The sequence below is a fragment of the Heptranchias perlo genome, chromosome 30, assembly GCF_035084215.1.
Source record: "Heptranchias perlo isolate sHepPer1 chromosome 30, sHepPer1.hap1, whole genome shotgun sequence".
NCBI classification, from domain to species: Eukaryota; Metazoa; Chordata; class Chondrichthyes; order Hexanchiformes; family Hexanchidae; genus Heptranchias; species Heptranchias perlo.
The window spans coordinates 2,768,556-2,795,664 of NC_090354.1; the positions used below are offsets into that span (position 1 = coordinate 2,768,556).

Here is a 27,109-nt window from a genome sequence, read left to right on the forward strand (position 1 = left end):
CCCCCCCCCCCCATCTCTCTTCCCCCCCCCCCATCTCTCTTCCCCCCCCCCATCTCTCTTCCCCCCCCCCCATCTCTCTTTCCCCCCCCCCCCATCTCTCTTCCCCCCCCCCCATCTCTCTTCCCCCCCCCCCATCTCTCTCCCCCCCCCCCCCATCTCTCTTCCCCCCCCCCCCATCTCTCTTCCCCCCCCCCCCATCTCTCTTCCCCCCCCCCCCCATCTCTCTTCCCCCCCCCCCCATCTCTCTTCCCCCCCCCCCATCTCTCTTCCCCCCCCCCCCCATCTCTCTTCCCCCCCCCCCATCTCTCTTCCCCCCCCCCCCATCTCTCTTCCCCCCCCCCCCCATCTCTCTTCCCCCCCCCCATCTCTCTTCCCCCCCCCCCCATCTCTCTTCCCCCCCCCATCTCTCTTCCCCCCCCCATCTCTCTTCCCCCCCCATCTCTCTTCCCCCCCCCATCTCTCTTCCCCCCCCCCCATCTCTCTTCCCCCCCCCCCATCTCTCTTCCCCCCCCCCCATCTCTCTTCCCCCCCCCCATCTCTCTTCCCCCCCCCCCATCTCTCTTCCCCCCCCACCATCTCTCTTCCCCCCCCCACCATCTCTCTTCCCCCCCCCCCATCTCTCTTCCCCCCCCCCATCTCTCTTCCCCCCCCCCATCTCTCTTCCCCCCCCCCATCTCTCTTCCCCCCCCCATCTCTCTTCCCCCCCCCCCATCTCTCTTCCCCCCCCCCCATCTCTCTTCCCCCCCCCCATCTCTCTTCCCCCCCCCATCTCTCTTCCCCCCCCCCATCTCTCTTCCCCCCCCCCATCTCTCTTCCCCCCCCCCATCTCTCTTCCCCCCCCCCATCTCTCTTCCCCCCCCCCATCTCTCTTCCCCCCCCCCATCTCTCTTTCCCCCCCCCCATCTCTCTTTCCCCCCCCCCATCTCTCTTCCCCCCCCCCATCTCTCTTCCCCCCCCCCATCTCTCTTCCCCCCCCCCCATCTCTCTTCCCCCCCCCCCATCTCTCTTCCCCCCCCCCCATCTCTCTTCCCCCCCCCCCATCTCTCTTCCCCCCCCCCATCTCTCTTCCCCCCCCCCATCTCTCTTCCCCCCCCCCCATCTCTCTTCCCCCCCCATCTCTCTTTCCCCCCCCCCCAATCTCTCTTCCCCCCCCCCAATCTCTCTTCCCCCCCCCCCCCAATCTCTCTTCCCCCCCCCCAATCTCTCTTCCCCCCCCCCCAATCTCTCTCCCCCCCCCCCCAATCTCTCTCCCCCCCCCCCCAATCTCTCTCCCCCCCCCCCAATCTCTCTCCCCCCCCCCCAATCTCTCTTTTCCCCCCCCTCAATCTCTCTTTTCCCCCCCCTCAATCTCTCTTTTCCCCCCCCTCAATCTCTCTTTTCCCCCCCCTCAATCTCTCTTTTCCCCCCCTAATCTCTCTCTTCCCCCCCCCCAATCTCTCTCTTCCCCCCCCCAATCTCTCTCTTTCCCCCCCCCCCCAATCTCTCTCTTCCCCCCCCCCCAATCTCTCTCTTTTCCCCCCCCCCCCAATCTCTCTCTTTTCCCCCCCCCCCAATCTCTCTCTTTCCCCCCCCCCCCAATCTCTCTCTTTCCCCCTCCCCCCCATACCTCTCTCTCTCCTCTTTCCCCCCCCCCCCTCCCCAAGGTGTTTTGCTCAGTCCGGCCTGACTGAGATGGAACAACTGACCTTTGGGATTTGAGACCCGAAGTCTCTGGCCGCTTGCTAATGCATGGTGCTGCTAAGGTGCAGGTTATTTAACTAAATTATCAAAGAACAAGGCAGTAATACTGTGAAAAGATGACTGTGTGGCCATAGGACTGGAATTATGATGTATAATGTATGAAGCGAGATGAATCTGTGTTTGTTCCCACCTTCCCCCTCTTAACATTCTTCCCAACACCGTGTATTTTCTGGGGTCTGGGTGGGTAGTGTGGGGGGTGGTGCTGAGAGCCTGTATCTGACCTTTCTCGATGACGCTGTTAACTGGTGGTGTGGAGGAGCAGCAGGGGCTGTCCTTCACCGCCCCTAGATGGTCACGGCTGAGACCTGGAGATCTGGTCGTCGAGGGTGTTGTGGGGGAGCATGTGTTTCTTCCCCCTCTGCTCCCACGATGTCTCTGTGCTGCATCTTGGTGGGGAGTTAGGGGCTACCTCACGCGATCTTTACGAACCGAATGCGTTAACATATTAACCTTGTGTGTATCTCTCCCTGTATTTCCGGGTTCCCTGGCCCAAGGCCCACCAGATAATCTGGTCCCAGACCTCTGCTGTTGGGACATGTGCCTCGAAATCCTGGCACCCCCTCCCCCCTCCCCCACCTTTCCCCACTTCCCTTTTTTGAGAAAGTGCCTGGTCTCTCCTTGGCGGACTGCATTACCCCTGCTCAGGTCACCATGTGGGGAACTGCAGGCCCGAACCGCAGCTCAGAATCCACGCCCTGTTTGCGATTTAAGACAAGGACTCTGGAGTTGAGATGTGTCTTTGAAATGTTGCTACGTTGAGTTTAGAGTGGGGGAGATTTCCAGACTAGCCAGTGAGAGGTTTTTAACTAGATTTCAGTCGTGAGCTTTAAAACAGCAATCCGATGGTTTATTTAATTGGTAAGTGCAGATTTTTCAAACTTGCAAATGAAAATCGATACCAATGAATGTTTGGTCAGTTTTATCTGTGCTTCCTGATTTCATACCCTGGAAAATGCAGCCTGATGTTGTCTGAATACTAACCCGTTCATATCGAACCACTGTGCTGTTTTAATGGTGGACAAAATAAATGGATTAACACCTCTAATGGATAGAGGGACTCTCTATGAACGGGATAAGTGTTCAGACGGTGTCTCACAGAACAGCTTCCAGGTTCATCACAGAACCAGGAACACAGAACGCAGAACAATCTGCAGTTTTCACTCAAAGGATATAGTGCAGGGAAGAGTTGCTGCTTTGCAGAGTGGAAACCTTTTTATACTTTTGATCATAAACTGTGTGATATCAAACTGTAACTAGCTCAGGGCCGTAATATGATGGTGATCTAGAGAATGCAGAAAATGAAAGGATGTGCTTCAAAATCAAAGTGTTCCCTGTTGGTAATCTCCACAGTCTTGTGTTAGTTTCTTGTTTGGGAAGAGAGGTGGGGTAAGATGGAGGAGGGATTCATTTATTATAGTGAAAGGATGCTAAGTGTGTGCGAGAGTCTGGCGGTGTTTCAGTCTAAACGCTGGAATCGTGATGTTCTCCGGTTCCAGCTGCATGGCCGACCTCAACTCCCCCCTCTCCCGCCCCCCCTCCCCTTCCCCCCCTCCCCCCCCACACACACGCACCTCTGAAGGCGACTGGTTTCTGTGCTGATGGTGAGCACTGCATTCTGTGACCTGATTGACGGTGGATAATGTGGAGGTTTATTTTTAAGAACTGGCTTTTGGCGTATAGATATTATACTCTAGGCGTATCATACTCCCGATAAAGAGAAACCTATAATCTTTAGACAGGTTGGCTACAACTCCATGTACACTGGCTGTCGACGCACCCACGCTCCAGTATTGAAAGTGGCCTGGCATGACTGCGAACCATTATATCGTCTCACTGGCCCTGCCGCTCCTGCATGGCATGTTCTGTTGTGATGAAATAGCCATCATGGACACTCTGCCATTTTCACTCTCGGGTACCGGAGATTGAGGATGTTCTGATTCACCTCCTCCTCCCACTTTGCCAAAACAAACAGGTAACAAGCAAGAAAGGAGACTTGTGATCGACACGCAAGAAGTTAACTGAAAAGTCTTCTCCTCCTTCTGATTCTCCGCTTTTCAGTTTCTGTTGGATCTCACGAAATGACGTCTAGTCATGGGTCAGGTGACGCTGCAGTTTTCCATTCCCTTGTGTTCGTTTACTCCCTGTTAAGTGTGTTTTTAAAGATACGTAACCCCCTTTCTTCATTTTGGTGTGTATAAAGATAACCTAATTGAATAGATTTGAAGTTCATAACCTACATTATCAATTTATCTATATGGAGTCGTCTTATTTGTGAGTGTGAATTTGCATTTTTAATTATACGGCTAATTTCTGTCCATCTCTCAGTTGTTGAAAATCAGTTCTATACTTGAGTGACGTGCACTGTACTGAGCTGTCAGTCCTTCAGCACCCTGCTTATGATGGTCAGAATGTGATTAAAATCTAGGCTGGGATGGGACAATGTCCGATGTCCCTCAGGTCCCCTTGGTGCTGCTGTGGGTGTTTTACAACATCAGTACTTTCTCGGCAGTTTAAAGAAAGCAGCTTCACCTGAACAGTTCACTGCACGGACCTTTTAATCTGATTGGGGCTCCCTCTGCTCAAGCTGTTTTGCTCATTTAAAATCAAATTTTACGTAAACGACATTTTTGTCCTCGCTTGAAGGCAGCTTTACAATCCACGTAAACACACGGTTACCTTGAAGTCAGCTCAGACAGTGGAAGCTGGCATTGATTGTGGGGGCAGGGGTAGAGAGAGAGGCCGCTGTAACTGAGCTGAACCCTGCCCTCCTCTGCGTCCAGCTGGAATCACCGGACAGGGATCGGAATCCCAGGTTGGAGTTCTGCTATTCCCAAATCCTCATCCTGCCCCAGGAATGTTGAGACTCACTGCACGACCTGCAGTGCTGTTGGGCTGGACTGAAAGTGTGAGTGGAGCACGTGGCGTGGGTTAAAATCACTGCTGCTGCAACTCACAGGGTTACATAGAATTTACAGCACAGAAACAGGCCATTTGGCCTAACTGGTCTGTGCTGGTGTTTATGCTCCACACGAGCCTCCTCCACCCCTCTTCATCTCACCCTATCAGCATATCCTTCTATTCCTTTCTCCCTCATGTGGTTATCTAGCTTCCCCTTCAATGCATCTATGCTAATAAGACAAGTATGAGGCAGTCATGAACTCTGAATCAATTCAAATGGGGATAAAGTGAGCCCTGCTAAATTTTGTACACAGCTTCCTTGGGTTTGTGACTGTTCACTGTTGGGCTGTTCCGTGAAGGTGAAGGCAGATCGTGCGGGTAGGAGAATGTGTTTATTTCGGGACAGCAGAGTTTGCGTAGCTTAACTGCTTCTAGCTCTGTCCAGCAGAACACCACACCAGGTAGGCAGGCAAATCCTTGAGGATTCCTGCAAACAGGAAAAGGCTGCGTTGAAGCTCAAAATAGTGAGCAGGTAACTGGACCTGTCACTGGAGAGATATGTGGTCGACCCTGCATTATATTGCTGCACTCTTACCATCTGTCACTGGCCAACACTGGTTACATCTATTTTCCTGCAACGCGAGCTGATTTCTAACCCTTTAGACACGTGCCCATCTGTCTGTTTAAAAAAAAAAAAAAAATCAAGGCTTGAAATGCACCAGGTTGTACCCTGTAAGATGCTAAGCTGGCAACAGGCGTGTTCAAGCCTGCTCGATGGATCTGGATATTCTCCGATCATACATTTCCAAGGTTCTGTGCTCGAGTATAAGACTGATCTGCCGTCGTTCCCCAGGTGTCGATTGCTGAGGGGAGGTGGTGGGGTGGGGGGTGCATTTTCTAGAAACTGAAATCATGGTTAAAGCTGACTCCGCACTCTGGGCAGCTCTGAGGGGGTCTTGATGTCCTGATCTGGTGGCATCTGTTCATCAACATTTGCTCAAAGGAGGTTACTGAGGAGCCTTGTTCTCCCAGCTCTGTGTGTGTGATTGTTTCCTTCACTTGTGTATAAATTTATCACTGTTGGTCTCTGCAGAATAACCAGTAATTTCTCTGATTGTCTTTTGGTTTTTGTACTTATTTATGTAAGTTATGGATGATGGAGTCTCTCTCTCTATTTAATTATTTTGTTTTCTGTAAGATTTGTGCAGATATCTGATGTTGCCTGTAACAAAAATATGTCTGATTTTTCTTGGCTTGGCAGGGGAATCTCTCTCAAATCTGTTGTATATTTTTCTTTACATGGATACTTGCAGCAAACCAGGATTGTTTGGGGAGGGAAATTCAATAAATTAGTTATATTTTCACATGTTTTTCAGGCTAATTTTTTTATTTCCCAGAACTCTGGATGGCTAAAAGTGAAAGTAATTCTATCTGAGGCTGGAGTAGATTTGAAGGTGGAGGAGGTGGGGGGGAGAAATGAGAAATGTTCGTCTCTGCCTCGCAGTAGAAAAATGTGAACCTGTTTTGGCAGAGTTCCTGGATGGGTGGTGTATCGGAGTTTTACACCTGTTGTTCTCCTCGTAACAAGTGCCTGATGTCGGCCGGAGTGAAGTGATCATTCCATCCACACCCTTGGCTTGTGGGAGTGAGGGGGGATTTGTTGCTGGGGCTACGCTGACTGCCCTCACAGATGGGCATGGTGCAGTGATTCACTTTTCGGGCCATCCACCACCCCTGGTTCTTATTGCCGCTCGCACCCCCCACCACCTATAGATACGGGTAAGTCTGACGAACAACATTCAGTCCTATCACTCAATCAAGTATGAATAGATGAATGTGTTATCTAGGAACATAGGAATTGCTAGGCGAAAAAAGACTAAGGTCCATCCAGTTCACCTTCTACCATCCCAGTAATCGCATGATCCAACGATAGTGGAGTTGTTGACTAGTCAGAGCAGTCGATCTCTATCAATGAATCTACGACAGACCCAGACATGAGGCGAGGAAACACCCAATGGTAGAGAGCTTTGGGAATCATAAGTCTGAAGTCACCTTGTACCTCCCGAGCAAACTGCACTTACCACATTCCATGTCTCAAATTACTGTATCCCAAAAAATGATTTTCCAATGAATCACCATTCTCTGCCTATGGTGTCAGGCTTGGCTCAGTGGGTAGCACTCTCTCCTCTTGAGTCAGAAGGTCGTGGGTTCAAGTCCCACTCCAGTTTTGAGCACATAAGTCAGGCTGACACTCCCAGTGAAGTACTGAGGGAGTGCTGCACTGTCGGAGGTGCCGTCTTTCGGATGAGACGTTAAACCGAGGCCCCGTCTGCCCTTGCGGGTGGACGTAAAAGGTCCCACAGCATTTCAAAGAAGAGCAGGGGAGTTCTCCCTGGTGTCCTGGCCAATATTTATCCCTCAACCAATGTTACTTTTTAAAAAAACATTATCTGTTTGTAGGATCTTGCTGTGCGCAAATTAGCTTCTGTTTCCTACATTATAACAGTGACTACGCATCAAAAGTACCTCATTGGCTGTGAAGTGCTTTGAGACATCCTGAGGTTGTGGGAGGTGCTGTATAAATACAAGTTCTTACTGTCTCCCTAGGGAGCCTGTTCCATAGATTTGCCACTCACTCACTGAAATAATGTTTCTGTCGGTTAGTTTTGAATTTACTCCCCTTATCTGCATATTTTACAATATATCAACAAAGTTGAACTGTTTCAGCCAGGTGTTTCTTCCCATGACCTGCTGCCAGACTGCCGTGTGTAAAAGGGGTGGTGTCCAGGCCTCACTCTGTACCTGAACCACTGCACATGGGGCGTTGGTGAGCTGAGAATCTTTAGGGAAAGACCACTTGGCTGTTGATTTGATTGCAACCCCCCCAAATCCTTCTTCCTCATTACACCCCTCACCCCCAATCCATTGTGCTGTTCCCAGTCTGGGAGATACTGTGATTATGTGGCTAGGAGTGACAATGGGGTTTAAATTGCAGCTGACAACCATACTTGTATCAGTACAGAATTCCTTCCAGCTGTAACATGCATGGATGGGATTTCTTGAATCACCAGGCACAGCTCTTCTCTCTGAGTGGAGTGTGTAAAGGGTGGGAGACCCAGTAATCAAAGAATTTCCAGGATGGGCATGCAGCTGTTCCTGTATAACTATTTACAGTGCCTCAATGGTTGCTGTGAGGTAGCCATCTACAGCATTAGCATGAACCTAACTCCACTTTGAACATCACCCGTCCCTTCAAGGTAGACTTCCTTCTGGCCTACAATCCTCTCCATTGAGTAGGAACAGTAAATGGAAACAGGTAAATCAGTTACAATAGAAATCCCACAGTGGCTGCATATCTGATGACAAGTGTATAAGGGAGCTTTATTCCACATCTAACACACATAAATGCACGTTTTTACTGTAACTCTTTCATGACCTCAGGTTGTCCCAAAGTGCTTTACTGCCAATTAAGTACTTTAAATGAAGCCACTGTTGTAATGTAGGAAATTGTGACAGCCAATTTGATAAATCTGTTTTCGTGGTGATGGTTGAGGGACACCAAGGAGAACTCCCCCTGCTCAAACTGTACTAAATGGGTAATGTTGGATTTTTCCCCTATATCAACCCCTAATCCTTTACACTGGATGCAAAATGATTCATTCTCCATCACTGACACCTTCAACTTGAAGAATGTAATGGGGGAGTGGGGGGCGTGTTAATAGGGCACTGGGAGGAGGGATCAGGAGGGGCGTGTAATGGGGCACTGGGAGGAGGGAGGGCGTGTAATGGGCACGGTGAACTGCTCTCACCTCTGGGGCCTCCAAGGCCCAATTTGGAGGATGAAAGTCTGCTCCTTGTGATTTTGCAAAACCTCCTCCATTTCCTCAGTTAATAATTCACTAAAAGTTGTTTGTTGACAAAGAAACAAAATCTTTTGGAAGGAGTTGAATTTCCAGCTGCTGTGGTTAAGTTGCAGATGTGCCAGGTCTGTGCTTTGGCAAAATGTAGAATCGAGTCTTCTGCTTTTTAAGAACAAAACAGTGATTTCATGCAACTTCAGCACAAGCACACCTGGAGTCTACTGCTGTTTAGACTCAAGTCAATGTTGTGACTAGAATTATTGTAGCTGAACACTATCCTGTTTCTAAAGACTTGCATTTATTTCACGCCTTTCATGACCTCAGGGCATCCTAAAGCATTTTACAGCCAATGAAGTACTTTTGAAGTGTATTGTAGGAAACACGGCAGCCAATTTGTGAAAAGCAAGATCCCACAAACAGCAATGACCATATGATCCTTTCAGTGATGTTGGCTGAGTGATAAATGTTGGCCCAGGACACGGGTAAACTCCCCTTCACTGGGAGGTGAACAGGGGAAGGGTTTGTAGATCAGGTCTGTATTTATCTGGCATCGACTGTATTACGTTACAACATTTAACGACTAGAGAAGCTGTTTCCCTCCTCACTCCACGTTATCTGACTCTAGACATCTACACAACACAGGCAAACCTGGTGGGTCTTCAGTTTAACATTCCAGGAATCTTCACGTTTTATGAGCCAAGCCTTTCCACACACACTTGAGCCTAATCCAGTCCTCAACATCCACTTTCCAGCAGAGGTCACTGAGTGACAACCAGGACCACAAGGGGGAGCCCTTGCTGGGTTCTTACTTATAAATGGCCCAGGGTCAAATGTTGAACTCCCCTCTCCAGACAGAGATCAGCTCCTGATTTTCCACTCCTCCTCCTCCTCCTCCTCCTCCTCTCTTGACTTGTTGAAAAGTTAACGTTCTTATTTCTCTCTCCACAGATGCTAAAATGATTTGATACCTTGGGGAGGGGATAAAGAGAGCAAGGAACACAAACAGTCCCACTTACCACATCTGCAGTAAATGATCACAGATTAGCACTTGTCTAATTACAAAAAAAATAATGACATTCAGACAGAGATAGGTGTTTTTTCTGTTTTATTACACAATAATATTGCGTGCCTGTTAACCAACACACAGGGTGCAGTGTCGCAGGAGCAGGTATCACAATACTGAATAGGAATTCTACAAAAACAGATCCTTTAAAACCAGCTAAAATCAGTTCTCTTGCTAAAGACAACATTCGATGATTAAATGTGAAATCGGACAGAAGAGCTGCAACGTATGAAAACTAGGAAATGGCAACCAATACTTTAGTTTCCATGCTTGTGTTTTTCCTTCCACAAATACCTCAGACAAACAACTCCCACCCACCCCGATTAAAAAGAGTACTAATGAAAACATAATTAGTCTTACCCCAGTAACACAAGAACACTTTGTCAAAATCAATACTTTTCCTGCATTAGGACAGTGTTGGAGTTCTGAAGATACAGCCAGCTGGGAGGGGCCATCTTGGGAAAAAGCAGCCACATCCTTTTCTAGGCCTACAGTACATGGATTATATTGGACGACGCACTCATTCTCACCCCAACTCCCCTGAAAAAAACAAGACGACTACTCGCGCCCCCTCCTGCACGGCTAGTATTCAAAGCAGAATTACAATCCTACAGGGGAAAAAACAGCTGTATGTTTTTTTTTGGTTTGTGACTTCACGACTGGGGTGGAGGTACACTACAACAGTGGAGGGTTTTATTGGCAGGATAAATTCCCCGCCCCTCACCATCCCACTGACTGACATCCCCAAGATCAGTATCTCAGCAGAGGGACTGTGCGACAGTGAAAGAGCAGATACAAACCAACAGCCCAGTACTGCACTCAGGTATCTGTGCCACACAGACCTCCCCCCCGACAGTAATAGATAAAGTAACAGTTTATAAAAATAAAAGTAGGTGGTTTCACCAACGAGAAGCAACTGAGTTGATAATGAAAAGGTAGCCTGGGGCTGAAAGCTGCTGAGCTGGAGGAGTTCCAGTCACTTCCAGAGCGAGTGTCACTCCCCCTAGTACCTACTCTACTGCTCCCCTGCCAAGGACATGGATCATCTCTGCCCACGCTGTGTCATGCTCTGCAGAACTATCCGGAAATGAAGATGGAATTATCAGAGCATGAGACCGCACACCCTCAAAAGTCACTGGTCCACAGATGGTGACTCAGGCCGTGGGGAATATGCTACTGTACAGTGGGGTCTTTTCATATTTCACAACCTGCACCAACTGTAACCCACTTGTGTGTAATATGAACAGAAAATGCTGGAAAGGCATCGTGGGCCCCTTGGACCAGATGGGTTAATGCTTCAGGTGCAAACCTCTACCTGACAAAAAAACGGTCCACACCCTAAAAACACTGACCTGCCTCTTCTCCATCCGCAGACTGCTGTGTCTTTCCACTGTCTCTGGTTCTTTCTGTGCTATAAGTCTGCATTCCTTACAAAGTCCCAGACCAGCAGGGAAGGCTCAGCGATTCAGTCACTGGGCAGTGGAAGCTTTGATGCTCATTTGTTGCCAAAAATGAGCAGGTATTAATCAAAGTAAAATAAAATATCGGGAAGCCACAAGAAGACGCGAGCGGTTTTGGTGTAAAGACACCGTCTTTAAGCAATAGATTTCAAAGGCCATCAATAATCTCAAGTATTTGACCCTTTTAAGAGCACCTGCCCCACTAACTTGGGTTTATCATTTCACTGTGCTGTGTTAAACAGTCTGTGTTGGCCCAACAAGAGAGTCTCGACAACTGAAACACTATCTAAAAACAAAGACAAAAACCCAGAGGAGGGAGACAGTGAACTTCACTGCACCTCTCGAGTTGGTTTAAAAAAAAACACACGCAGCCACCTTGCTATCGAGCGACACTCAGCTTCTCTGCGGAGACCAGCTCGGTGCTGCTGTGTGAAGGGGGGGGGGGGGGGGGGAAAGGAGACTCCCAATGGCAGGATATTGGCGGGCAGGAGCCACTGAATTTCCCCCAAGGTGCTAGTGCAATTACCAGACAGCCACTTAGGGGTTTATAAAGCAGTTCCCACTCCTCACAAGACGCCAGTCAGATGAATTCTACCCAGTAGTCCTGCAGTTCTAAGGACATGCGAAGAAAAAGGACCAGGGGGGAGGTGGGGGGTGAAGAAGAGAACTTGAACCAAAACCGCCGTACGTCATATTAAAGAGCCAACTACTTAATGGTACATCAGCCCCTACAGACTCCTTTCCCGTTTCCAGGGCTCAAACCCTACGCTACAGGCAAGGTAACTAGTCTACAATTCACTGGCTTCTACATCAGTTGTTATGCAAAACATGGAGGAAAAAATAATCATGCTGCATTTAAAAACACAATCCCCCTCCCGATCGGAGACAATGATATGGGTCTGAAAGGAGTTGAGAAAAGGTATGCCCAGAGGACTATACATCTGTACAACTGAAAACCACTTTGCTGAAAAGTTGGGATTATTTTCTCGTTTTGTAAAATATTAATGGGAGGTGTACGAGCCTCTTCTCCCTCGGTTACTTTTCCTCCTTCTTTTCTTCCTCTTCAGATGGATACGAATGCCACGTGAGACGCTCCTCATAAAATGAGATGACCACCTGGGGACATTTGACGTTTGCTTCTTTTGCCGGGACCAAATCAGCCTCGTCAGAGTTTTTCCTGGACAGATGGGAAAAAAAGAGTTTGTTGTTAAACAAATTTTAATCCGACCCGGTCTGGTTTCGGCAGTTACATCGCAGGCCTGCCCAGGCTTGTCCAGCTCACAGCTCCTCACATTTACAGACTATAATACACATAAAAAAAATTCTTTTGGTGAATGTTTTGTGCTCAGGGTCAGGAGTCAGTGCTGGGGACTGGAACACTCCCCATCACCCAGTGCCCTTGTTAAATACTCCCAGTGAAAGTGCAGCATGGCCTAGGTGACAAAGGGTTAATCACCCCTCTGTGGTCTTCCAGAACAGGACTGCATCACTTTATTTCCCCAGGGGAAAAAAATTGCAGGGCTCTGGGATTAATTGGAAAGCCCTTTCAAAGAGCCGGTACAGGCACAATGGGCCGAATGGCCTCCTTCTGTGCTGTATCATTCTATGATTTCCCTCCCTCACTAAAGCCATTCTTTGGATTACTAATTTAGCGCAAGTTAGGGGTGGTTTTGTGGACCCAGGCCCCTCCCTGCACTATCGATCGAGCTCTCAGCCTCTTTTCACAGCGGCTTCGTTCAGTGTGAGGTTAAAACTCGTCAGACACGAATCTTAAAAGCTGGAACTCACCACTTCATGAGGAACATGAGCTCTCCGCTCGAGTCTGTCGCCCCAATAATACGCTCTGGCTCCAGTCCTCTGGCAAAACCCCTCGGCTTCTCCTGCTGCAAGAGAAACACATTAGAGCTCGAGCGGGGGTGGGGCGGTGGGCGGGGTGTCAGACCTGCTAAATCCCATCACCGTATCGAACCAAGAAATCCACACAGGGAGAGCAACATTTGTCCAATACAGTGCAGGGGGGACCGAGCTCGCAGGGCTACCTGGAACATTGTAGCAAGAATCCCAGAACTTAGTGTCAGCCTGACCGTCCAGGTCCCATTGAACGGCCAGGCTGTCTGGTCAACCAACAGCGGCCTGGATATCGTGGAGCTGACGGGATCTGGTACTGAATTTGCCAGAGGATTGAATCTTACATTGCCAAGAGTTTTCATTACTGAGCACCTCAACCCCAGACACCTTGCTTATCACCCCGCCCCGGTCACAGTACCATGCAGTGAGGTGGGATTAAATTGCTGCTCTGCGCATGTTGCTTTTATTCTCTTAACACAAGCTCCAGACTTTCCACTGGGCGACTTCAGTTCCTGCACATCATTGGTCAGACGGGCCCCTGGGTCAAGGGTTAGGGATGGAGGCGAGAATGGGCTCGCGATTTAGTCCAGGGAAACGGTGAGGGGATGGCAGACACAGATCCCCCAGACCCAGACAGAACCTGCAGATACAGACTAACTCCCTCATCACCAGAATAATTCTTACTCGGAGATTACAGCAAAGGAAGAGGCTATTTATCCCCCTGTAACAATAGTATCATAGTAGGTACAGCACAGGTGGCCGCCATTCGGCCCATTGTGCCTGTGCCGGCTTTTTGAAAGAGCTATCCAATTAGTCCCATTCCCTTGCTCTTTCCCCTTAACCTTCTCTGTTCTAAGGAGAACAATCCCAGCTTCTCCACGTAACTGCAAGTCCTTCATCCCTGGTACCATTCTAGTAAATCTCCTCTGCACCCTCTCTAAGGCCATGACATCCTTCCTAAAGTGTGGAGACCAGAATTGAACACAATACTCCAGGTGAGGCCTAACCAGAGTTTTGTAAAGGTTTAGCATAACCTCCTTGTTTTTGTACTCCAAACCTCTATTAATAAAGCCCAGGGTCCCAATCCTTTTTAAACAACCTTTTCAACTTGTCCTGCCACCTTCAAAGATTTGTGTATGTGCACCCCCAGGTCATTCTGTTCCTGCACCCCCTTTAAAAAAAGAGTACCAAGAAAGATTTTGAATTTTCTTTTCTTTTAAAAAAAAATTAGGCCTTTACTCTTTTTAAACAAAAACACCGTGCGTTCTTGTCTCGAGGCTCATGGCCCCCTAGTCTGTGCAGGAGATGGAAGAGCAGGCTGGTCAAAAGCACATCGACTGACCTCCTCTCTCTTCTTCTTGTTTTTATTTTCCTCAGTTTCAGTATCTGACTCCGCTTTCCGTTTGGGCCCCTCGGTTCTATCTGCGCCGTCATGTGCTATTTTCTGGGACTGTAAAAACTCTGCGATGAGATCTGGGCAGTCGAGATTCTCCTCAGGCTCCCATGTGTTGTCGTCACTGAAAAATAATTCAGTTTACAGATTACAGGACACCAGCGATTTATTTGGTTTATAAACACTGCCCCCTCCACACCATATTGGAATACAGTGAACAGGAATCACCCGGAAAAGCTCAGCTCCCTTCTGTCAGGAATCTGGAGCAGGGACAACATACAACCACCCCCCAGGAATCTCTTTCCCACTCCACATCATCCCGAGATGTTTCCCAGACCTGCTGCTCACTGCAGTCATTGCCCAGGACCCAGTGTTTAATCTCAGAGCCCCAGTCTCACCCTGACTCTGCCCCAGGAAAGGCGACCTGGGTGTGGATGAAACGTTAGCTGAAAGAAGTGAAGCAGCTAAATGGGGGAAGTGATATAATGGGGCTGGGGGAGGCAAAGCCCTAGGGAACAACCCATGCAACCTGGTCAAATTTGCAGAAAATACTCGGTTGGTGTAGTGGTGGTGGTGGGGGGGAGACAGTAAAATAAAAGGAGGCAGCCACGGACCTAGAAAATTTATTCTGCAAGTTATCTGAACAGTAGCACATGAAATTCAATAGAGACAAATTTGCAGGGCTATGGGGAAAGGGCAGGGGAGTGGGACCAATTGGATAGCTCTTTGGAAGAGCCAGCACAGACACAATGGCCCGAATGGTCTCCTTCCATACTGTATGATTCTATGAACTGCCAAGTACTGTTCAATGGAAGGAAAATGAGAGTCACAAGGATGCTACAGACAGTGCAGAAATAGCTAAAGGTCAGGGATCCGGGGACAACAGATTCGGCACTTAAGATGGCAGCTGACAGGTGACCTTTAGCGGTACACAAGATAATTAAAGGACACTACTTGATCTCTCCAGCATTGCACATTGAGTCAAGTTCAAGTGAAGAAAGGTTAGAGGCAGGAGATAACTGGAGCAGGGGATTAATTTAATACAGAGCCGTGAATCCACATGGAGACTAAACTACATTTTGCACATAGCTTTCCCCAGCACAGCACAGAATATATCACACTTGCAATCCAGTCCATAAAAGCCAGGCTGTTGATACTGTGCAACATCCTACATTGAGAGTGAAGCAGCCCAAACATGGCAAATGTTGAACAGTGCAAGACTCTGCAGCTTTACTTTAGTGTGACTACCTGTTACCTACAAGGATTTAGCCTCCACTCCCCTGGCAGTGTGCCCACAGCCTGGCACTTACAGGGGAAATCACAAGAGCAAACCAGTGACCTAACGACTTGATTTCTCTGTGCCTCGTGAACAGCTCTCAGTCGGGTTATGGAATCTCTCAAAATCCCATTTTTGGCCCTTCTTCCCCAACTAATGTTCACAGAATAACCGAACGAGAAATGTAAAAAGTGACCTAACGGTCCCGGTGAATCAATGCACTTGCCCCAGTTGTACGGAGATAGAGGCCCCAAGAGAGGGGCCCCACTGTAACCTCTGGTCTGCAACCTCTGGCTTGTGTCGAGTTAAGTGATCCCAGCTTGTGCGGTGCAGTTTTGGGGGGGGGGGGGGGGCGCGAAAAAAAAAGAGTAAACAGGAATGGGGAAGATTTGTTGGTGACAGTGGGACAGGTCACTATCCACTCGAGTGAAACCAGTGTTCCAAGAGTTAACACATTTGATAGTTTTGCTAGAAATAGTGACAGTGGAATCTCTCGCTGTCCCCTCCTTACCCAGTGACTTGGGATGGTAAATGTGCGTGTGGGTATCCAGCAAGGACAGGACCCGGTTTGGCCACAATGCTCCCCATAACTGAACAGCCATCTTGATGCTCCCTGCTCTCAAGAAACAGACATTATGAAGAATGGTTGCTTAGCCTGGCCAGGGGTTGTGAATGGAGCCAGCTTAAGGACTGTTAGATACTCACTCCGAGAATCCTTTCCATTTGAGGAGATATTCCACTTTTCCTTTCACGATACGTCTGTCCAGTACTTTTTCCACCACGTACTCCTCCTCCTCCTCCTCTAGAACCTCCTCCACTTTCTTCTTGTTTTGCTTTTTCCCCATCGTGTCCAGTCGTAAATTGAGAAGCGAAGCTGAGGCTGTATAATTAAAAAAACAAAATGTTTAACTACATTTAGAATTTGGACAGCAATGAGTAGAGGGGCTCCTGTCAATCAGAACTCACCTTCCCCCATTCTTTTTAAAAAAAGGAGAGAATCCCGGGGACTGCTAGAATGAAACTGAGCACCAACTGCAACTTCACAGGATAACGGGCGATTTAATAGGTGTTCAAAATCATGAAGACTTTTGACAGAGTAAATGAGAAACTGTTTCTAGTGGCAAAAGGGTTGGTAACCAGAGGACACAGATTTAAGGTAATTGGCAAAAGAAGCAGAGGCGACATGAGGGAATAAAAATTTCCACAGCAAGTTGTTATAACCTAGAATGCATTGCCTGAGAGGGTGGTTGAATAAATAACTTTCAAAAGAGAGTTGGATAAATACTTGAAGGGGGAAAATTTGCAGCGCTTTGGGGGAAGAGCAAGGGAGTGGGACTAATTGGATAGCTCTTTTAAAGAGCCGGCATGGGCACGATGGGCCGAATGGCCTTTTCCTGTGCTGTATCATTTGATGATATGAGGAATTGACACGTTATATAAATGTAATAGCGTTTGAGGCGTTGGGGGTTAAAGGAACATTGTCAGGGCATTGCAGAAGGAGCTTTACTCTACATCCGACCTGTGCTGCACTTGATAACAGTGCATTTAAAAAAAAATTCTTCCACTAGTGCTTTGTTTTCAATCTTCAGAGTCCCCTGCACTAGGTGCCAATTCGCAAATGAAGGATATAGACATGCTCCTGTAGAACAGTATCAGTCAGAGCCGTGGGGGAACGAGGGGAACTGAGCATGTGCAACAGAGGATGTCTCCAGCCTAGTCTGCACAAACCCAGACAAAAGAAAGCAAACTGTTGAAATTCATTTCTGTAAAAGTTACATAGTCCGAGAGGCTGACAACAATACAGGAAGGTCACCTCCTCGTTTCTCCAGTCACTGTAGATCGGTGGGCCCGGCCCCTTTTCCCACCCTCTATTGTTTCTCCGGGTCCCATTTCTCCTCACATCCACCCCACCGATCAGCTTCTTGCCTGCACTGAAGGGCAATCTTATCCCCTTTTTAAAAAAAGGTAATTAATCTGCTCAAATTTCACAGGTAACAATTGGGGATTCAAAAAGTGAATTCCCAAAGACAAATGATGGCTTTCCTCAACACCCCCCCCAACTCCGGCGTGACTATTGACAGCACTGTGTGAGCCAATGAGGTGGAGCTGGGGCAGAACTTAAGGCAGGACCGACAGCAAACAGAGTCTATTTAGTCTCTGCGAACTACAGCAAACAGAACTCAATGACCGAAACTACAGCAGACTCCCGATACAAGCAGGATTATTTCTCCAGCAAAAATGTAGCGAGTGGAGGATAGTTACATAATATAAATTATGTGTGCAAAATCAATCCCAATCACTTACAGCAGTGATTGACGGGGGAATTACCCAATCATCTCCATTCTGGCCGGCACTTGAGGTGCCGCTATATTCAGCTTAAGTATTGGGTTGGAACGGTGAGTTTGTCAGTGCATGCAGTTAATCAGACATTTGCACTCTCTGTTCATACTGCAATCTGCTGGAATGTCGATCAGTCTATGGCGTATCGAGGTCAATGACGAATCAGTGACCTCGTGCAAAGCACAGGCAATGGTGTACCCTGCAGACCAGCCAACCACAAGGCATTATAGACACCATAACTCAGATTGAGGCAGGGCACTGGGAGCTCAGTGAGCTGCAACTTCAGAAATCATATTGACTTTTGAAAGTTAACAAGTTTAAAAAAAGCTGTTAAAAGTCATCTTTAGTGGCTGAACATTACTTCTTCCCCACAGAAATGTCACAGGAAAATCTAAGAAAGCGATCGCAAAGTTTTGGGGATGAGGATCTTTTGGATGAGGCGACGCGTTGGCAAGCCCAGCTGATGGGGACTGAGAGGGAGAGAGCTCCTAGACAGGTGAGTCCGGCTGATGGGGACTGAGAGGGAGAGGGCTCCCAGACAGGTGAGTCCGGCTGATGGGGACTGAGAGGGAGAGGGCTCCTAGACAGGTGAGTCCGGCTGATGGGGACTGAGAGGGAGAGGGCTCCCAGACTGGTGAGTCCGGCTGATGGGGACTGAGAGGGAGAGGGCTCCCAGACAGGTGAGTCCGGCTGATGGGGACTGAGAGGGAGAGGGCTCCCAGACAGGTGAGTCCGGCTGATGGGGACTGAGAGGGAGAGGGAGAGGGCTCCCAGACAGGTGAGTCCGGCTGATGGGACTGAGAGGGAGAGGGCTCCCAGACAGGTGAGTCCGGCTGATGGGGACTGAGAGGGAGAGGGCTCCCAGACAGGTGAGTCCGGCTGATGGGGACTGAGAGGGAGAGGGCTCCCAGACAGGTGAGTCCGGCTGATGGGGACTGAGAGGGAGAGGGCTCCTAGACAGGTGAGTCTGGCTGATGGGGACTGAGAGGGAGAGAGCTCCCCGATAGGTGAGTCCGGCTGATGGGGACTGAAAGGGAGAGAGCTCCCCGATAGGTGAGTCCGGCTGATGGGGACTGAGGGAAAGGGAGAGGGCTCCAAGATAGATGAGCCTGGTGGTCGAAATGCTGAGCGCCACATCGGTCGTCCCACGATCGGGAGACCAGTGCAGAAAGAAATACGACAACCTGACCAGGGCAGAGAAGATAAGCATTCTCAGGGATTCAAGTCAGAATTCACAATTCTGTGATATCATCAGAAGTTGTCTCTCTGATTTTCTTTTTTAAAAAAGACATGAGCTGGAAAGGAGTTGTCCTTCTAATTCAGTGTTTGTAGGGTGGCCGGGAAGGTTAGGTGCTTTCAAGACGAGATCTGTTTGTTTGCTCGCTCGATCAAGGCAGAACCAAAAGGACAGCATGTTATAAAGTCTGTTGCCGTGGGAGACCGTCTTTTCAGAGTGGCCAGTTGATTTGACAGCTTCAGTGTCTGCTGAAGAAAACACGACAATGACTGAAAAGAAGCCCATCAGATCGACACCTGTTCCTCGCACAAAGCAGCCCACTGAACCGGTTCACCAACTCCTGGCCCCTCCCACTCTGCACCAGACACCCCACCCCACAGGCAGTCACAAAGCTCCAGCCACCACCGTGGAGCCTGCAGGAAACAGGAGAGACAGGTCAGGGGGGGGAAAGGGGTGCCCTGGTCCGCGAGGCAGGAGCGACGTCAGGCCTGGTGCAAGGATGACCGGGAGCATCGCAGGTATCTGCGACATCTGGGGACCACCTGTTGACTCTCCTCTGTGGCGGGCTGGACAGCATCTGCCAGGAGGTTGCGCGAGGAGCTTGACTGATTAGAGAGACCCACCTCAATCCACTCACCCCATCTCTTCTGTCTTCAAAGGGCGTATGAGCCAAGTTTATGCAACCCATCATAATTTAACCCTCTAAGCCCCAGTATCATCCTGGTGAATCTGCACTGCACCCCCAAGGCCAATACATCCTTCCTGAGGTGCGGTGGCCAAAATTGAACGCAGTGTCTCCAGATAGGGACTGACCAAGGCTCTGTACAACTGAAGCATCATTTCCTCCCACCTTGAGATAAAGGCCAACGTTCCATTAGCCTTTTATACCCTGTCTACCAGCTTTAAATGATTTGTGTACTTGGACTCCCAAATCTCTTTGCTCCTCTACAGATACCAGTTTCTCACCATTTAGAAAATGTCCACTTCCTCCTGCTCATTCTGCCCCTCAGCTGTCCCTGAGGCTCGCTTCGAACTGCACAATCTGTTGTAAATAGTTTGACATTTTAAATGGTTGTTCTGGTTATAGTTTTGTTATAAAAAGTTATTTGGCACGTTTTGCTGTTTCAAAGTTGTTTTAATACTGTGGAACAAATTTACATTTAAAGTGTTGTTACAGGAAATTTTTCCAAGCTATTTATAAAACTATGCACTACTTTTTAAAAATTGACTGCCTCAGTACAGTGTCACTACCGCTGACCTTTCACACCTTGGTCACCTTCCATGTTGCACCTGCTGCGTTCCTGCCCATCAGTGCTGCTGTATGTAGAGGAGTGTGCAACATGCCTTGTGTGTTTGCCGGTTTTAAGACAGTTCAGTTTTCAGGAGTTGTTTCAAGTTATTCTGATGAGAGTTTACTGCTTTTTTTCCCCCTCTCATCTCTGTTTCCACTGATGTTGTTTGCTGACCGTTCGGTATTGCACTGAATAAAAGATCAAATTGTTTAAATCTTGCCCGTCCTTTTTGTGCAGTCAGGTCACCACGGGAATCATTCCATGTAGAAATTGTTCCAGACTTCCCGATCCACCTCCATCTCGTTGGTGGGACTTCAGGGGGGTGGGGGCCACACACACATTATTAGGTTTTTGGACAAATTATCAGAAGGTTGTGGGTTCCAGTCCCACTCCAGAGACTTGAGCCCACAATCTAGGCTGACACTCCCAATTCTGTACTGAAGGAGTGCTGCACTGTCGGGGGTGCCGTTAAACCAATGTCCCGTCTGCCCGCTCAGATGGATGTAAAAGATCCCAGGGCACTATTCGAAGAACAGCAGGGGAGTTCTCCCCGGTGTCCTGGCCAATATTTAACTCTCAACCAACACCAATTAAACAGATTATCTGGTCATTATCACATTGCTGTTTGTGGGATCTTGCTGTGCGCAAATTGGCTGCCGCGTTTCCTACATTACAACACTTCAAAAAATAGGTACTTCATTGGCAGTGAAGTGTTTTGGGACGTCCTGAGGTCGTGAAAGGCGATATATAAACGCAAGTGTTTCTTTCAATTGTATCAAACTGCTTCAGGGCAACTAAGGATGGGCAATAAATACCAGCTTTGTCAGCGACGTCCACATCCAGAGAATGAATTTTATAAAAGACAATTCAACGCCAGGCTCCATTTTCAAATGTCGAGAGAAGAGAAAGTACGAGAAACTGCTTTCCTTCTTCTCCCCCCACCTGGCAATCATCGGATTTCAAAGTTTACCAGTAGAGGGAGGCTGGATCCAGTGGACAGTGAATATGTAGCAACTCCAATATGCTGGAAGCTTATTTGTGAACATGTTGGTCTAAGATTCAAGACCAGGGGAGCTGTTTCTACAGGGCTGTTTACAGTTCAGGCTAAGAGCCACAGGTATCAAGGAGAAAGCAGTAAATAGAACTTTTATTTTATAGATAGTGCCCTTCACCACCTCAGAATGTCCAAGAGCGCTTTACAGGTAATTAAGTACTTTTGAAGTGTAATCACTGTTGCAATATAGGAAATAAAGTCTAAATGTAAGAATGTGTTTTATCTATTTTAACAACTTGTGCTGAATAGAGGCAGGATATCGGATCAAGCCCACTACATAAAATGAGTACGACACCACTGATTTAGAGGAATTGCAATAGCAAACTAAACGCCAGCCAGAGAAAGCAAATGTCAAAACAACCACCAGTAAAACTGAGCAATTCAGTTTCACAGTATACAATGAATTTTTCAGCCAAGGGACCAGAATTACTCAGAGTGGTTTCAGTGTCATTTCTCATCAAAAAGAAATGACACTCACTCCTAATTTGAGCAGGCAGCAAATGTCATGCTCATTTTGTTTTTAACCCTTCCAACAAAGAGTGCGGCAAGTTTCTCACCGCGGAATATTAATATTCACCCAAGCACCAACCGCTGCGCTCCAGTACAGGTGGGCAACAGTCTAATGAGTAGCAAAAATTTCACCTGGTTAGAACATTTTTAAAAAAAATTGGTCTAAGATGGACGATACAGCCAGAGACAGATGATTCTTAAGGAATTGAAAAGGTGTCAGTGCAGACATGGAGATGTGCACTGAGGCAGGGAAAGGCTGCTGCAGCCGAGAATTAGAAGAGGAAAGCTGATGCACTGAGCGCTCGTATCCCAGGATCGCCATCGTCCCCTTCCCACAACCCGACGTGCTGCCGTTTCAAACCCGGAATATAACTCAGCCCCAGGCTAGCTGGAGGAATTTACCACCCATCTCCCAGCACCCATGCTTAGAAGTGGCAAAACATAAGACATTTTATGGCCACATACAAAATGTGAGGACGCAATTCTGTGGAGCATTTACATCGCTCAGAGTCACAGAACACTCATTTAAAGTTTGAAAAAAATTGCTCGACTGTGAATAGCTTGAAGCTGCTGGGTTATGCGAGTGGGCAGGAGTCAAACCAGTCCTGCCCCGAGGTGGGCCCTGCGGACCTCAGGCCTGTTTTCCAAGTAAAGAAAGTTCTCAAACGGTGGTGGGATTTTAGGATGAAACTACTTGCGACAAAGTCGACCAGATCCCCCTCAGGGAGGTGTTCCTGACCCAGGCCCACATACTCTCAGCCTCCTGTCGGTACACACCAGCAGCTTTACAAAATCTTCGTTACAACTGCTTTTACATGGTCACCATCTTAAACTTGTCTGGGAGGCCAATGTCACTGAGCCGATATTCACACTCCTAAACTTGGCTCCCTTATGCCAGCTACAGATTGTAGACACCTAAGAGACTAGAGTACGCTACCAGGATACAGGAACGCGGCGTCAATCGGAACCTTGGAAGCCAGCTTACAGACCCAGTCTCCTGGAATCTGAATTAAAACCGCACCAGTATAAGAGCAGCTTTACTTCACAGTACTGGCAACACATGGCACATTCCATTGTACCCTGGCAACACCTTTACTGATTATTCTATATAAATAACGTGAAGCACACCCACCGTGGGCCCATCTCCTCACTGAGCAGAACAGCAGTTTACTCTGTTGGACTGCAGCGGTTCAAGGTGGCGGCTAACCACCACCTTCTCAAGGGCAATTAGGGATGGGCAATAAATGCTGGCCTTGCCAGCGACACCCACATCCCATGAACGAATAAAAAAAGTCACCAGAGGCTTCGATGAAGGTGTCAGCAGTGGCTCAGTGGAAGCACTCAGCCCTCCGAGTCAGAACGTTGTGGGTTCAAGTCCTACTCACCTAGGCTGACATTTCAGTGCCAGTACTGAGGGAGTGATGCACTGTCGGAGGTGCCGTCTTTCGGATGAGACGTTAAACCGAGGCCCCGTCTGCCCTCAGGTGGATGTAAAAGATCCCACGGCACTATTTCGAAGAGTTCGCCCCGGTGTCCTGGCCATTATTTATCCCTTAATCAATATCACTAAAACAGATTATCTGGTCATTGTCACACTGCTGTTTCTGGGAGCTTGCTGTGCACAAATTTGCTGCTGCGTTTCCTACATTACAACAGTGACTACACTTCAAAAGTACTTCATTGTCTGTGAAGTGCTTTGGGTTTTCTGGAGGTTGTGAAAAGCACGATAGAAATGTAAGTCTTTCTTTCTTTCTTCTTACACCAGTCACCAAACCTGAGCTGGATGATGAGAGTGTGCCCTGGAAACAAGCTACCTTCCCTCGCATGCCTGCTTTGTGGGTCAGAAGGATGTGCATTAAAAACCCATGATTCCCAGCAGAGTAAATTATTGAATGAGTGCTGCTGATCAATGCCAGGGGGAATTCAGCCCCACAATGTGACAATAACCAGATAATCTGTTTTAGTGATGTTGGTTGAGGGATAAATATTGGCCAGGAAATTTCTGTGAAATAGTGCCATGGGATCTTTTAGGCCCGCCTGAGAGGGTAGACAGGGCCTCGGTTGAATGCCTCATCTGAAAGACGGCACCTCCGACAGTGCAGCACTCCCTCAGTACTTCACCAGGAGTGTCAGCCTGGATAATGGGGCTCAAGTCTCTGAAGTGGGGCTCGAACCCACAACCTTCTGACTCAAGAGGCGGGAGGGCTACCAACTGAGCCACGGCTGACACCATAATGGGGAGAATTGGACCGGATTTGTTGAACTGGATTTTTTTTTTGTCAGTGTAACCTGCAGGTGGTGTTTGCAACTTTAAAAAAAAGGTAATGTTTAAAAATGCAAACCCGTACCTTTTAAAAGAAGAAGCGACCGACGTTAATAATGCATTTTAAACAGTCTTCTAATCCCACGGTTATTGTGTCTAAATCTTTTTTTAAAAATGCAAAATTTTTTTTTGGAATATAAATAATAAAAACACACAAACAAACAAAAGGCTTCTTCACAACCCGCCACGGTTATCGAATTGGGCGACCGCGCAGGCGCGGGGAAAAGCAAGATGGCGGCGGCCCCCGCCGAGCATGCCGGGAGATGTAGTCCCCGCCGCTGGAGGCCGGCTCCCATGGTGCTCCGCGGCCCGGCTCGAATGCTTGAGCGAAATGAGGGGGAGTTTAAAATCGCAAACTAACCCCAATGTTGAGTCAGGTTTAGGTTCGGGATCTGCTTAAAACACCGGAATCATTGGCTCCCGGCGGCTGCAGAATTCGGACTTAGGACATGATTTGCCGTTGGACAGCGCGCGCATGCGCGGTGACGCGAGGCGGCGGACGGACTACAATCCGCGCGCGGCAGAGAGAAAAAAAAAATAGGAATTAAAAAAAAACCCGGGTAAATAAAAAAGAAATTATATGCACATCGGGTGTTAAAATGCAATTAAAACTAGGATCATAAACTAAATAATGCATTGCATTTTGCCCCATTATAAACACGCATGCGCGCGCCAATCAAAGCAAGTTTGCATTAATATATAAATCAAATTTAACATTTTAAAAAAAAAATCGGTGAGAGATTTTTAAAAAATCAACAAATTTGACCGCGGCGAGTGAGAGAAGGAAAGCACAATAACAAATAAAAATGTTTTTTTTTTGCTCAAGCCGCGGCCTACGGTGAGGGAAAGGCACGAAACCCCGACACACAATAAAGCCCCGAGGCCGCCTTTTCCAGTACCCGCCTCAGCAGACGGTGGAAGTCGCCGCTCTATCGCGCGCAGAGCCTTCGCTATCTTTTAAAAGAAACAAATAAAAAGAAAGAAAATCTCCCAATCAAAAAAAAAAAAATTTAAAAAAAAAAGAGTGCGGGGGGGAAAAAAAAAATGCTTTACCCATGTTGCCGCTGAAGATGGTGGCCGCCGGAGAGTCGGAACTAATCCGCGAGGAAAGGGCGAGGACCCGGACTCCGGAGGGGGCGGACCGCGGACCTCTGATGCTGCACACCGGAAGTGAAGAGGGAGCCAGAGAGAGAGAGAGATTTTGTTGACAGCTGTTTTTTTGAGGTAAATTCTGGGGTTTAACGGGCCTGCTGCAAACTCGGCTAATTATTAACTGCTGCACCTTACCTCCAGCTTTAAGTGGTTATTTCACTGCTGCAGATCACTGGCCTTGCTTTAAAAAAAAAAGCTCTCCATTTATATGAAAAGGTTTTGGAACATGGGAACAGGAGTAGACCTTTTAGCCCCTCGAACCTGTTCCGCCATTCAGTGAGATCACGGCTGATCTGTGACCTAACTCCATATGCCCGCCTTAGCCTCATAATCCCTGATCACCTTTGGTTAACAAAAGCCTATCAATTTCAGATTTAAAATTAACAATTGAGCTAGCCTCAACTGTTTGCGGAAGAGAATTCCAAACTTCTCCCACCCCTTGAGTGTAGACCTGTTTCCTAACTTCACTCCAGAAAGTCCTGGCTCTAATTTTTAGGCTATAATCCCCTAGTCCTAGACTCCCCAATCAGCGGAAATAGTTTCTCTCTATCTTCCCCATCAGTTCCCCTTAATATCTTGACAGCTTCGATCAGCTTAGTGGCTGCTAGATTGTCTTGACTGCAGACTGTGTGGTCTGGTCAGCTCCCTGGGATGCCTTTTCTAATAAAACCCTATAAGGATACTCTGGGTTGCCCCGGGGATGCAACTAATAGAAAACTAAGTCATATAAAAAAACAAAGGAAACTTAAATTAAATAATAATAGCACCACAGCAATACAAAAGCATAATACTGCAGGTGCAGGAAATCTGAAATAAAACAGAAACTGCTGGAAACACTCAGGCAGTGTCTGTGGAGAAAGTAACAAAGTTAACGTTTCAGGTCAATGACCTTTTGACAGAACTGAACAAACTTAGAGATTTAACAGTTTTTAAGCAAGTACAGAGCCAGGGGGAGGGGAGGAGAGGAAAGAACAAAAGGGAATGTCTCTGATAGAGTGGTGGGCAGGAGTGATTAAATTGTAAAAGGGATAATGGCGCATGGCAAAACAGGTGGTAATGGGACCTCATAATATTGCCACCTGTATCCAATATGCCCTCTAGTCCCTGCGGTGCCCACTTGTTGTGAAAAGCCTCGAACATAACAGCAGACATTGTGTGCTCTTTCTCCAGGGCCAGCTCCTGGAATAGGGTTCAATGCTCCTTTGACCCCCTGACAATTATTAATAAAGCTTTAATCTGAGGGGACTCAATCCAGTTAAAGTGGGAACTCAGGCTAGGAATTCCCTCAGTACTGCTGCACTGGACTGTCAGCATAGATTATGCACTCAAGTCCTGGGGTGGGATTTGAACCAAAGTGATGCATGTTAGTGCTGGGAAGTGTCAGCATCAATCACTCCCAGTTCGGGTGTAGGAGAGATTAGATACAGAGTAAAGCTGTATTCTGTCTCAACTAAGATCAGCTAACTCTGGACAGGTTGGAGATCAAACTTGGCACTTTCCTGGTCTGTATTCGCTTGCTGAGCAGCATCTGATTTTTAGATGGTGACTATCTGTTTAATCTGTGACTGCCTGTAATTGAAGCAGTTCAGAGGTTTGTAGAAATTGTTCTCCTGTAGCTTGATCCCTCTGTATTTCAACTGTAGCATTTCTGCACCTGAATCGA

General features: G+C 47.9%; 2 protein-coding genes across 10 annotated transcripts in view; one reads left to right on the forward strand and one right to left on the reverse strand.

The window, feature by feature from the left end:
* Positions 1 to 9,589: 9,589 nt before the first annotated feature.
* cbx1b (chromobox homolog 1b (HP1 beta homolog Drosophila)) lies at positions 9,590 to 25,433 on the reverse strand. 5 transcript variants are annotated; one of them, XM_067969369.1, is made up of 7 exons: positions 25,348 to 25,370; positions 20,374 to 20,595; positions 20,082 to 20,157; positions 16,244 to 16,418; positions 14,212 to 14,386; positions 12,810 to 12,904; positions 9,590 to 12,198 (listed from the first exon to the last, which is right to left on the reverse strand). In XM_067969369.1, exons 4-7 carry the CDS (start codon positions 16,381 to 16,383, stop codon positions 12,057 to 12,059), a joined length of 552 nt encoding a protein of 183 aa, XP_067825470.1. In that variant the 5' UTR covers positions 16,384 to 16,418; positions 20,082 to 20,157; positions 20,374 to 20,595; positions 25,348 to 25,370; the 3' UTR covers positions 9,590 to 12,056. The 5 variants fall into 5 exon arrangements, with proteins under 5 accessions (XP_067825470.1, XP_067825469.1, XP_067825468.1 ...); XM_067969368.1 differs by lacking the exon at positions 25,348 to 25,370 and having other exon boundaries at positions 20,374 to 21,603; XM_067969367.1 differs by lacking the exons at positions 20,082 to 20,157; positions 20,374 to 20,595 and having other exon boundaries at positions 12,810 to 12,901; positions 25,348 to 25,433.
* The window catches only part of LOC137300248 (sorting nexin-11-like), a 115,994-nt gene continuing 114,220 nt past the window's right edge, over positions 25,336 to 27,109 (forward strand). For 2 of the 5 annotated variants that reach the window (XM_067969362.1, XM_067969363.1), the window contains exon 1: positions 25,342 to 25,518. The gene's annotated coding sequence lies outside the window, so the exon portion shown is untranslated. Of the gene's footprint in view, positions 25,519 to 27,109 lie in introns of all 5 variants that reach the window. The other 3 variants (XR_010958048.1, XM_067969365.1, XM_067969361.1) reach the window with 3 other exon arrangements.